We start from the raw sequence: 13827 nt of genomic DNA on the forward strand, positions 1-13827 counted from the left end.
AGCGGAAAAGACTAAAGAGCGGCTACATTCTACCCCCCCCCCCCCGCTCCTTCAAGTTACGCTCAACTGTCCGAATATTCGCCAATATCCAAGTATGCGGGTTAGTTAAGCTTTTACTGTTAAAGATGACTGCACGAAGCAAATTTCTGTCTTCTGATTTCAGAAATGTTCCTCTTTTTTACTTAAATTACTTTGCTTGCAATATCTGTTAAGAGAAAACTGATATACAATGAAATTTAGAAAATGTTCAGAATTTAGATTTAAATTATTTAAATATCAATATGAGTGGAAAAATAAATTGTATTTATTATTAGGTTTCAAGCATGTACAATAAATATGCCTTATTATTATTTATTTTCTCTATTTTGAACTGAAATTTCATCATTAAATCTTGCAATATAGTTTAGTTCTTCATAGTTTTTTTTCCTCTCATTGCAAACTAGTTCTGTAAATTGAACTATTATTTAAAATTAAAAACAAAAACAAAAAAAGTAATTATTTTCCATGGTTAAGGTAATGCTTATTCTCTCTTAATAAGTACTTCATTTCTCATATTTTAAATTACAAGTCTAATTTTTAAGGTTATGCAGTTGTGTATGATGTAATTAGACAGGTGCTTATTTTTTTTATTAAAATGTGCTTGAAAAGTGCTTATAGGTGCTTATTTTTTTAACTAAAATGTGGCTACGAACCCTGATCCAGTTAATAATTTTTATGAAAATTCACTGCATTACTGTAAAAGATGTTTCAATGCAATATATTACACACCATGGCACAGAATCCTTTTTTAATTAAAGTTTTTGTCTCAGAAAAGCTATTTAAATATAAAAGATGCATTAAAAATGCTACATGGTTTAGATATTTATTTAATGGCAGCAAAGATATGTCTTAAGTCCCTAGAGCTCTTAGAGTTGTATTTTGATTTCATGCATAAACTGTATTATAGGCTTGTAGTATTAAAAGTTTATTGGTGTTTTTTTTTTTTTTTTTTTTTGCGTAAGGTTATGGTTATTTTTTTAATTGGATTTCTTATATAATTTTGCGTTATTGGGCTGATAACTAACAGACTTGGATAATTTTGTGTTATTGGGATGATAACTAACAGACTTAAGAGTGTTGCAGGGAAAGCTTCCTTGACTAGAATGCATCTCTGCCAATTTGTAGAAATTAGCTATGTCAACAAGGAGATAGTAAGTCTGGCCATCTGATGAAACGGGGAATAAATTTATCACTTTAGACAATTTTTTTTGGGGGGGGGATGTTGATGTAGTACATGTGTCTGCAGAGAATACATTGCTATTGGGTCATGTTATGTAGTATCTGGGTGTGCTTATACATGATCCTAGTTGGCTTGCGGCTATAGCAAGTAACATAAGGTGCTATAAGCAAACATTTGCTGTGTCCTAAATTAAGGATGCAAAATTAAAATTATGCATATAGATAAAAAATTTTGAATTATATACAGAAACATAACATGAATCAACATATTGATTTAAGTGTTTGTGTATCAAGATTTATATACTGGTCTAGTTGGATTAAACACGAATAATAGCAACAACATGCTGTACTCATTATCAATATCTAAAAAATTTCTAGAATGAAATTTAAAGAAAGGATGTATTGCTGGCTAAAATAAATGTATTTGAGAGTGTGAGTCATTCTATAAAAATTTTTTTTAAAATATCATAGCAAACTTTTAGTGAAAGATTTCAAGTTCTTACTATGAATTATTGAAATATTCCCTTTTTAATCCCTGATAGATTTCTTTACTTACCGACAGTAGTAGGAAAGAAGGGGGAATAAGTTATATTGACATTATTTGGCATTAGCCCATTATCAAGCATTGGATAGGAAAGTAGCGAATCTGTATTTTAGGAATTTACATCTAATATCTTAAGTTCCTTGATATCTGGAGATATGTAGTAATGCAGATTTTCGTAATTTCTTAAAAGTGAATTGTTTATAATATGTAAAGAGATTTAAAGTAATAGATTATTTTCTTTCAATTCAGTTAATGAATTTAAAAATGCTTAAGGAACGGGTAATAAGGTATATGATTACTTTTATTTTGGTGTAATGATTTTATATGTTAGATATCTATGATACATATGGACGTTTGTGGTAGTTACATGTTAATACTAATATGTAAGAGGAAGGGAAGAAGTTTTTCTGAAATTGTTTTGGTGATTTTTGAAACCACTATGAATTTGATGTTCATACTTTTTAAAATATTATGTTTGCAAAGTGTAATGTTTTAAAAGTTGATAATAATCACTCCTGCAGAATATTTTGAATGTGACTTTTTTAAAATTTTCATTGATTGTAAAAATCAGGTTACTTAAAAACGAAAATTGTTGGTTCCTGAGAAGTTATGCCTCTTACTTAAGTCAATTTATGTCTTTTCTGTTTCCTGATTTGTATTTACATGTATCGAGTTTGTGAAATGAAGAAGATAAAATTGATTTATTACCACTGTGCTTATTCTGCATTGAAAGTTTATATAATATTAACTCATTTTTCATTTGTGAGCATTTATATAGTAATGCCATTATATTTGCTTTACCATCAGTTTTAGTAAAATGTTTGTTATTCCTGAGTTATTTTATTTGAGTAGTTTACATTAAAAAAATTTAGTATTAAAACTTGGGAAAACCAATTATTTTTTTTTTTAAATTAAGACATTAAAAAAAGGAATCAGAGTCAGTGCATGTTTACTGTTTTCAAATCCAACAATAAAATTCCACTTATCGTATTTCCTGGTGTTGGTTAGAAATCTGAGGTGCCTGATTAAGTGTGCATTCTGAATTGTTGTCATAAAGTAACAAGTGAGGTACAGTACATATTATAATGATGGAATTCAAAGCTTACTTGTTCCACCTGAATAGGGATTAACTACGAGATTTAAGGTACATTTAACGTAATTGAATTGTACCATACATTAATTATAAAATCTTTGTTTTCATTATTTTATGATAATAATTATAAAAGTCTCAAGTTTTTTAAAATTAAAAAGGGTTGTCAAATTGTATTTGTTTTGTATTTTACTGATTTGGCAAATTTTTTTTGCTTTTGTTATTTATTAAAAGAGGAATCTCATATTTGTCTCCTTTAAAATAATTAGTGTCAATCAGGCTGAAGTTTGCATAATATTATATTTGGCATTGATGTGTATATTTGCATAATATTATATTTGGCTTTTAAATTGGAAAACAGTATTACTACTGTAAGTTAAGTTTTTTTTAATCTGGTATCTAGTGAATATAGGAAGTAAAATTCTGTTTAATTCATAAATATTATTTCAATGCTAAATGATTTTTTTTATATTGAGTAATAATTTATAATGCCAAAAATTTATCCTTTTGAAATTTTATTTTTTGTGAAGCTCTTTTTAGAACAAGAAATTTGAAGTTAAGTGTTTTCCTCTCTTTTTTAGATCATGGTCCAGATATGTGAAAAAATAAAATCCTTCAAATGTTCTTGGTTTGAAATTCACAATATCCGTCATGATTATGTATGTGGCATAGAAGAGGCTGTACGTATTTTACATCAACTGAAGAGAAATGCTGCTGAACAAGAAAAACAAGAAAGGTGGCTGAGAGATCAAGAAAATGGATCTCTGAGAGAAGATAAAATTCTAAGTAAACCTGAATCAAATTATCAAAAAACAGGAATATTGGTTGATGTATCCAATACTTGGCCAAGTAATAATTCATATACAGGTTATAATGACAATCCAATGATTTTGCAGCCAAATGTGGTTGGATCTTTTGCAAGTAAGCCAAATAAAAGTTCATTACTTACTCATTCTAAGTTACCATCATGGAGTGAAGGTGTTTCTTCTCAAATTTCTGATTACCAAGGACGAAATTTAATATCAAGATCTGATGAAACAGATGGTTACAACAGTCACAGTTTTGATGATCATGTACAGCCGAATTATAGTTTTTTAAACAAATCTAGCAATCCTGTGTCCAGGTATATAAGTTCTGATATAACCCCAGATAACTGGAAAGATTCTTGGGATATTTTGCAATCATCCTTGCAATTGTCCAGTTACCACGGTAGACATGATTCATTTATGAACTGTGATCACAATAGTCATAGAACTGGTTATAATAACACTGTGCCAAATGTAAGTGATGCATATAGTTCCCATATTGGACACTTATATCCATCACATCCTATGTTGCCAGTTGGAGTACCTGTTTACCCATACCCATTACCTCATGATTTCTCAATGTCCTCAAGGCAATGTGAATGCCGCATGTGCTGTGAACACCAGTTATCTATGATGTCAAGTAAGTATCAGCAGTTCAAGGATGCTAGTAGTAATAATTTTGAGTCTAGTTCTAGATCTGGTCCTAAATTAGATTTGAATCATGTTGATGATCCCAATGACATTTGTTCTGCATTTTTAAAAATGGATGTAGAAAATCCTAATCCAAGTGTGAAATCCAGACATTTCCCTGTAGCTACTCCTGCTTATGCTTCATACCAAATAGGTGCTGAATCATCTAGTGATGTAATTCTTAGGTCTAACATAGGAAATAAGTCACAACATAATACATGCAAAAGAGGAAGTTATTATGATAATGTGCCGTCAACTTTGGATAATGATGCCAATGGTTCATTCTCTCTTGTTGGGCAGAGCTTAAATCCAAAGTGTGATTTCCAGTCAAATGGAGTACTGGTATGTAATGTAGCAACACTGAATACAAAGTCTAGAATTCAGAAAGGAGCAGTTGGGAATGATTCTGGTGGAAATAGTGTGTCTATAAAATCACAAACAAAGAAAAATTATACAAACAGTTCTACAAATGTTTCACCAGAACAAATGCCAGAAGTAACTTCTCCAGTTCATTCTGATTCTAAAAATGTAAAATCCCACCCACCTTTAGCACATAAAGATTCTAAAAGTAACAAAAAGTGGTCATGTGCTTCATGCACTTTCTATAATGCAGCAGAAAAAAGCATATGTGACATGTGTGGTCGCAGTAAACACCCAGGACCAGAAGTTACACCGTTGGTCAGTGGAGGGAGGGAGTGTCCTCAGTGTACTTTAGTTAATAAAAAAGACTCAGAAGATTGCACAGCTTGTGGTGCCAGTTTGAAAGATTCCCCAACTTACATATGAGCTTAATCTAAAAATAAAAATATACTTAATCATCATATTGCAGCTGTGATATCTTGTGGCAGGTTTTTAAATATCTACACTAATATTACTGTTATTGATTGACATATTGTACTGTACATATTGACATCACCACTGGTTGGTGAGCAGTTCACTAAAGCTGACCTCTTTTTGGTGAGTAGCATAAAAATTATGTAAATGTTTTGTGATTATTTCTTTGACAGTAAATTTATCACTATTGTAACAGACATAATGCTAATACAAAATGCATATTAAAAATTCATGCTTTATTTTTGGTGACTTACTTTCTTTTAGAATAGCAGCCAGTGAATTTTTGATTCAATTCATTTTGCTGCAATTTACTTAGAAATACATACAAGTTTAAAATTTACCTCTTTCACTATTTGTTGTTAATCTCAAAATCATTTATTTTATGTTACTAGATTTAAATGGAAAAAACAAATTGTTTGTGGAAATGTTTTCTGTAGTTTTAATTTCTGCAGTAGTTTTCAAAACCCTTTAAACTAAGTAAGTTTAATTAACCCTTTAAAATAGGTTTGTATTTTTAAAGTTTGATTTAAAATGTTAGAAAACTTAAAACGGGGATTCTCAGCTGGTGGGGGAGGAGAATCTCATGGTTTCAGGAGGGGAATGTATTCAGCCTTTTATTTAACTGTTAAATAGTTATTTTGAGTTTATGAATATAAAAAATTACTTTAAATTTTAGTATTTACCAACATTTTCTATACTTTTTGTTTAATTTATAAAATATGTTAAAAAAATGTAAATAAATGTATATATGTATTTTCCAAGTTTTGGAAAGGAGGGGGGGGGGAATGATTAAGCAATGAAGAAAGGGGTGCATGAAGCAAAAAAGGTTGAGAACCACTGAATTAAAACAAATAATGGTATACAATGGACAAAAAACTTATTTCAAACATCTGTTTATCATTGCAATTCCCTGTCCCTTTTTATTTTCTGTGATTAACTTCTATTCATTTTAAATAATTTACTTTTATGTAGCATTTGCTATTATATATATATATATATATATATACTCCGTTTGTGCAAAGCTAAACTTTATAGTTTTAATATCAAAGTACTGCATTTTTTAGCACTATTCTTAAACATTTGTTTTGCATACTATTTGAAATGTTCAGAAACTCAAGTATTTCAACTTTTTTGGACATTATTTATGTGTAGAATTAATTACTTTTGTAGTCAGTACAAGATGTTTATTAAAATATATTTTTAATTCTATGCCGTACTGTATAAAACTATATATGCAGAAAGTTTTTTTATTCTTACATCATTTTCTCTAACTTACAAATTGATTATAACAAAATTATTAAAATATATATAGGTTGGGGCCAAAGTCATGGCACCTATTTTTTTTAATTGAAGATACCAGTCCGGTTGGAAAATGTGACATATACAGACGAAAGGACAAGGTCTTAACTACATGTGTGGACAATGAATAGCACTGAAATATCTTAACTCATGAATTTATTACGGTAGTCACCACACGCTGTCAACGACCTGGGAGGCGCTGATTACCATCAGCCTCAGCATTTGCCGCACCATGTGTGAATCGGGTCACCGGTTGGCGCACAGCATTAGCAATGCCCTCTCATATTGCAAACTGCCTACCACATATTGGTTCTTTAATCTTTGGGAATGAGATCAAAGTCACAGGGTGAAAGGTCAGGAGAGTACGGTGGGTGCTCCAATTCTTTCCATCCCCAACGTCGGAGTAGCTGCCATACACACACTGCTTTATGTGGTCTTGCATTGTCGTGCAGAATTATTACATTGTCCACAAGATCCAAACATTTATCCCGAATGCCACGTCGTACCTGTCGCACCAGGAAGTCCTTGTAGTACTGTGTGGTCACTGTTCTGCCATGAGAAACAAAGTGGCAAACAATGACCTCCCTGACGTCATACGCGTCGATCACCATCAATTTGACTGGGAAAGGATTCTGACGGACCTTCTGCTACCACTCCATGGACTGATGTTTCAGTTCTGGTTCATCTGCCTTGGCCCAAAATTCATCGATGGCGATTATTCGTGACAGGAATTGATTGCCATCCTGTTGCCAGCGTGCAAAGTGGTCGGAGCATATTGCATAGCACACCCGCCTTTGAACTTCTGTCAGTGCATGCGATACCCAATACGAAGCAATTTTGCATAGCTGTAGCTCATTACGTAATATCCTGTGGACGGTGCGTTTCTCAATGCTACTTGCCCTCTCTAACTCCAGTAACGTCTATCGTCTTTCTTCATCCATGAGGTGCTCGATGACGGCACGTGCCAAGTCGGTTTGCACACTCACCACTCGTCCCGAACATTGCTCATCACTTGTTGACACACATCCTTGCTGAAACTTTCCTACCCACCGTGCTACTGTACGATGTGGTAGGGCATTACTCCCAAGGGCTTCTACTAATTCACTGTGACATTCTATCACATTTCTCCTTCGGAGAACGGCTATTGTGATGTAAGTGCTCTGCTCAACACGGGTTACTTTCATCTCGCGCGACACTCACCAACTGACTGATTTAAGAGCCCTCGTTACCACAAAGCCAGCTATCACAGAGCCATCTGTTGTTCTGCATACACACTATACCTGCAGAACTTCCATAAGACACATATACGTTTTATGATAGGTTCACATATCTACAAGAAAAAAATAGTTGCCATGACTTTTGCCCCGACCCTCGTATATATTTTTGATTTGTTTGTCTTTTTTCCTCCTTCTTTCTTTGATGAATTTACTTCTATTGTTGTCATAAAATTTTTTGTTGCCCTCAACAGTTTCAAGGTATTTCTATGGAACAACTGTATTCAGTAGTATTTTGTAGCAAAAGTCATACTATTTGGTCACTGTATTACACCTTCTTACAGAAAAATTCTTTAACATTATTGCTCACAGTTTAACTGAACACTATCAGGCTACTCAGAAGAATGTATTTAAATTCAGGAATTTTGTGATGAGAATATGTATGTATATATGTAATTTATATTCAAAATCAAATATTTAAAGTTTTCTGTAGCCTGTTATCATTTCTCAAAACTGTAAATGTGATAAGGATATATTAACATTTACAGTGATGCAGGGCCACATATATTATGTGGTAGTATGTTTCAGATATGTACTAATGTACATTTTGAAACTAAATATCAGTTTATTTTTTAAAGGCACAAGATCTTTTTGTACTTTCTGATTATCTGCACCTTTCAATTTCAACATATGGTAAAACTCTTTTGTGTTTTCGGCATATTTTTGAATATATGTGCAACTTGTATACATGCATATCACACGTTTGGGTGCTCATTAATTTATATGCTGCATATTTAACTGTCATTTTGCTGAATATTGTCTACAAAAGTGTAAATATTAGTTATTTTTTTCCTAAAATTTCGTGCTCTTATCATTATTTATAAAAAAAAAAAAATGATACCTAGAAGCTGTAAAATTAGCCAAACAAACAATTTTTGGCATTTAGCAAAATCTTCTATTTTTTGTGAGGGATATATAATCAGAAAGTACACTTAAAAAAAAAAAAAAAATACTGTGCTGCAATATAAAATTTAATCCAATGAACAAATTAGTTTATTTGCCTATTTGGAATACAATTTCTTATTTCAGCATGGATATTTCAAAAATATTTTTAATACAAGGTTTTTAAAAAAATTTTTATTTTTTAATTGCAATTATTTATTTATGCTGCACACAAATAAGTTAAAATTTAGCATTCAAATAAACTTCTGCTTGATTTAAATGTGCTCTGGATGCTGAGTAATTTTTTATAAGGGATATGCAGAAAGGTTTGTGTACTAGTTCCGAAATAATAGTAGCCAAGGTTGAAAAATATTATCTGTTAACTATCATTTTTCAAGTTCTGTACTACAGAAAATGATGAAATATGGTCATGATTTTGATGAAATATGGAAATATGGTATCATCAGACTGAAAAATCCAAAAGTTTGGTTATAGAGTAATTGATAAGAAGCGTCTGCTAAATTTATTGTGTTTCTTACAGCAGACGCTTGTTATGTATGCACATTAGTTGTTTATGCTGCTGAAGTATTGAATGGGTTAACTCAAAATTATAGCTTTCAAAAATGACACTTTTAGCAAGTTAAATATAGTACAGCTTTTAAAGCTAGTTGTATTATTCATGTGATTTTAAGTTTTAAAATTATGGGAATTTTAAAAATATTATACTTAAATGTTTGCATTTATTATTTAAATGAGTGACATATTAGGTTAATATTTGGAATTTTTGTAAGGCTTTGCCAAAAGCATTTACTGTGATATTTAAATATATATATTGTTTACATAATTTGATTTTATGCTGCCACAAGATGTTCACAGCTGTGACTATCCTGCAGATGGGATTGTTTTATTCTAGAGTTTGCATGACTTGCACTGCATTTTGTTGCTTATTTTAGTTTGTTACTCTAGTGTGTAAGATGTTTGCAAAGACATACATAAAAATTTTAGAAAATATTTATTGTAGAAATTTATGAATATATTTGCTGTTGTCATTTGTCCTGAAGGTAATGAATTTTTATAGATTTGAAGGAATGTCTGATTATGTTTTTCTTTTAGACATGTGTTATATTGAATGTTTGATTATTAAAAAAAAGTGGAAACTTATGTATTATTTATTCACCACTTTATAAAAATAATTTGGGTTTCAGTTTTTTTTCTGCCACTTTCAGTCAAGTTTTAGATTAAATTGGGGGGGGACACCAAGTAAATAAATAAAAGATTTTATCACACATGATGTTAGAAACATTTTTGAATTGTTGAAAATGTGCTGCAAATATTTATTAAAATTTTCAGTTTTATAGATTATAATTTTTATCAATTATATATTAAAAATCAAAGATGTATTATTAAAAAGTATAAATTGTTGTTGAATAAGTCAAAGCAGTTATAATTTGAAATACAATGATCTTACAAAATGTTGAATGGCAGCCATATGAGAATGGTTACTTGCGAGATTGCATGGAAATAAAGGTCTTGCATCTAGCGAAGGAGGTTGCATGAATGATAAATACCATTTTTTCGCCTAAAATTTGTAAATTCTCTGCAGTAGACATTTTGAATATTAAAATGACTGACTGATTATAATATTCAATATTATTAAGTTTATTAAAAGTGTACAAAATAACAGTTCAAAACTATGAAACACGTATACCATTATATAAATATTAATACTGCATCTGTATAGTAGGCCTTCTGATAACATTTATATTTAGTTTGACGGTATGGTAATTTAATTTGTGTATTAGTCCACTTTAATTATGTTGCATTATGAAAAACTATTCATTGATTTTATATGCATAGGAAAATTATTAGTTTCAGACTGTATGTCATCTGAACAAAGAATGCATATTAATTTTGGTTATGTTCTCATTTTAAAGAAAATAGTGTAAAGAAATTCTTTTTGTAAAAAATCAATGTATATTAATAATTATGTATGCATACACTATTTTTGTATAAAGAATTAGCTTATTCACATACTTTTAATCTCTAAAAGAAATTTATGACTTTTGTTTGCATAATTTCAAATGCAGTTCTGTATTTTTACTAATGTTTTAAAGTGTTTAATGAATATATTAAACTTTTATGTAATACATGGCTTAACTAAAACATTTTGTGACATAGAAAATAAGCTACCAAATTTTAATCTAATAATTTTTATATAACTTATAAGAAGAAAAAAAATAGTTGAAGCGCATAAAACTTAAAACATTTAAGCTAAATATAACCATATTCAAGAAAATTTAATACTGGTTAATGTAACTTAGACCATTTCGTTTCTCCCTTGTACTCTTTTGTTGAATAAGACATCTATTTATATTTAATTTTTATAATTGTTGCTATAGTGATAGAAACAAAAAAGTGTGAAAAGTTTTTATCAACTATATTATTAAACATTCTAGTGAATAATCATCAATATGAAGCTTATATTTTTGTATTGGTATTTTTAGACTAATTTAATGATCATTTACATATGCAGAATTTCATAAAATACTGAGATTTTTGTGCTACAGAAGAGATTATGCTATGTATACTGAAAATTTCCTTTCTATTAATCAATTTATATATGCTTTGTAACATTAACAACTATTTTCATAACCTGATTTTTTAAATATAGTTATTTGTGTTAAAAATAATTTTATTTTCTCTTAAAGCTCTCATAATTATTACATAAAAAAGTATTCTAAATGTGCTTTAATTTTTTTAAATTTTTGTATTAATAGCAAATTTAATTCATTTCAGATGGTTTTTATAGAAAAGCAAATTAAATATTTTTAAAAGTGTTAATTATGATTCCTGTATTGTTTTGCAGATCTTCAGATTAAAATGAAATTGTTTTGAAATTATGCAGATTAAAGATAATTAATTCTAAAAAGTTTTATCTAAATCAGTTATTTTTAGTTGCACGATTATATTTCTTATGTCTTCTTAATCTGTCTGTAGTACACACTTGTATCCACGTGGACACTCTTGCTCTATACAGGATTAAAAATTTTGAAAGATACTGAGATTTATCACTTACATGCATATAGTTTTTTCTTAGATGTTAGTAGTGGATTCGCAATAAATATGCCAGGTAAATAAATTTATATATAAATAGCCATTTAAGTGATATAAAGATATAAAAGGCGGTTAATACAGAATTTTGCAAATTTTTCAAGACCAATAACATGTTGGGAAGGTTAAATTTTGATGTTATTTGCAATATGTGTAACATAAAAAGCAAAATAAAGATATTTAATACTAAAATCAGTTATTCTTGTTTTCAAATTCAATTTTAATTTTTGTAAATTTTTATAACCAATTTTAACATTTCTGAATTGATTCTTATCTTCGTTATATTTTTTAATATTATTGTTATTATTCTTTCTTATATTCATTATAGGAGAAAACAAGAAAATTCTCATACAGCCAGCTTGTTTCATCAATAATTGAATTTTTGATGAAACTATTTATATTCAATGTTCTTATATAATTTACTACTGGGCAAAAATAAAAGTTGGTGGACCATGTAAAATATGCATTGCGTGTGCACTTATTAATTTGTTATGGTGAGTAGTTTGTTGGTGGACTAGAACCAATTTGGAAACTAGAGAAGATACATTAACAAAATTGGGTATTGTAGCTGGATATATGACAAAAGTATTCAGTTTATTATAGTTTAGCATTGGAAAGAAAATATAACATGAAACTTTTAAAATTTTTAATTAATAAAAATAAGATCTTTTTATCATAATTTCAGCTTAACATCCAAATAATTACAGAAAATTTTTGAATTATTGGCTAGGTGGGTTATTTGAAAATGGCAAAGCACAAGTGGTCTGTCTGCAAAGGAGAGGTATGCCTTTGTGAAGAACTTTATTGGAAAAATGCATTGTATACACATTACACATGGGAAAGCATGCAGCTAACCCGTTTGTGTGGGATCTAATTATCAGTATTCAACAGTCTTAACCACTTGGCCACCGATGGGGCTTTGGTTATTGACAACTATGATAATATTGCAAATAAATTTTGGTATCTAAAATTTTATGTATAATATGAACATATATTGCATCTGAACTGAAATGGAAAATTGAAATTTCTCTTCGTTAAAAATCCTTGCTTGTCTGTATCCAGAATTAGCTGATGAACCATTTCAATGTATTTTAATTATAATAGTTCACCCGAAAATTATGGCCTCTACCCAAAGCAAGGAAAAGTAAATTCAAATCAAAATCTTGAATAAAGAGAATTCTGTTCAAAGAATTGAAAATTTAAGTGAAAAATTCAAATCAAAATTTTACTTTTAAACTAAGAGCATTAAATCCAAAGAATTTAAAATGTAAGTGAAATTATGAAACCTTAGTAAAAAGACTTATTTCAATTACTATATATATCTCGCATATTCAGAAGAATTAAGATTATCTAGAATATTGCTGAAGTTCTGAGCAAGAGTGTATACATAAGCATTTATAAACAATGCTTGATTCACCCAGAGCTTTAAAGAAAAACTTGTAATTATTCAAATATTCATTAAACTAGTTTGAGACTAATTAAACTTCAGTAATACTGCTGATACTTGTCTGTTTTTAGTTAAGTTTTTCTTATCCCTTTTTCTGCTGAAAATTGAGTATGCATAATAAGAGAAAGAACGTTATTATTATTAATAGCAATTTGTTGCAGCATTCAATAAATTTCACATCTTGTGAAATATAGTCTTCCATGGTACATCAGATTTGAATTTCATTTTTTTGTTGTGTGAATACTAATTTCACATGTATTCATATTAATGTGTCTTGATTAATCTGTTTTGATAAGTTTAATTCCCTCTTCCAGAATCATACCTTCAAAAATTTTGAAGATGTACTTTTTTTATAAAAATCTATAGAATTTTTGTGGCTACGTGTTTGCTGTGATTGTTTTCTATATTTAATATATGTGGGTAACTTGAATTCTCACATGTACACATCCTAACACTAGGTGTATACTGTATTATGAAAATAGTATAATTACTGCAGTTCATAAATTTGTCACATTTTGGTTGGTAAAACATGAAACAAAACCCAAGCTGGAAGAAATAAAACATTATATGTCACTGAGTTGTTGTTTGATTCCTTAAACTGTCCATGGCATAACATCTTTTGAAATTATTAA

General features: G+C 29.5%; 1 protein-coding gene across 1 annotated transcript in view; it reads left to right on the forward strand.

Moving 5' to 3' along the window:
- tamo (PUB and ZnF_RBZ domain-containing protein tamozhennic) overlaps window positions 1-13772 on the forward strand; it is a 54098-nt gene extending 40326 nt beyond the window's left edge. The window contains exon 4 of the mRNA XM_035360410.2: window positions 3434-13772. Within this exon, the coding sequence (XP_035216301.1) occupies window positions 3434-5134 (1701 nt within the window). The 3' untranslated portion in view covers window positions 5135-13772. The remainder of the gene's footprint in view (window positions 1-3433) is intronic.
- The last annotated feature ends 55 nt before the right edge of the window (window positions 13773-13827 follow it).

This window comes from Stegodyphus dumicola, chromosome 12 (assembly GCF_044657685.1).
Source record: "Stegodyphus dumicola isolate Sdum_Otavi_A_Nest chromosome 12, ASM4465768v1".
Taxonomy (NCBI): Eukaryota; Metazoa; Arthropoda; class Arachnida; order Araneae; family Eresidae; genus Stegodyphus; species Stegodyphus dumicola.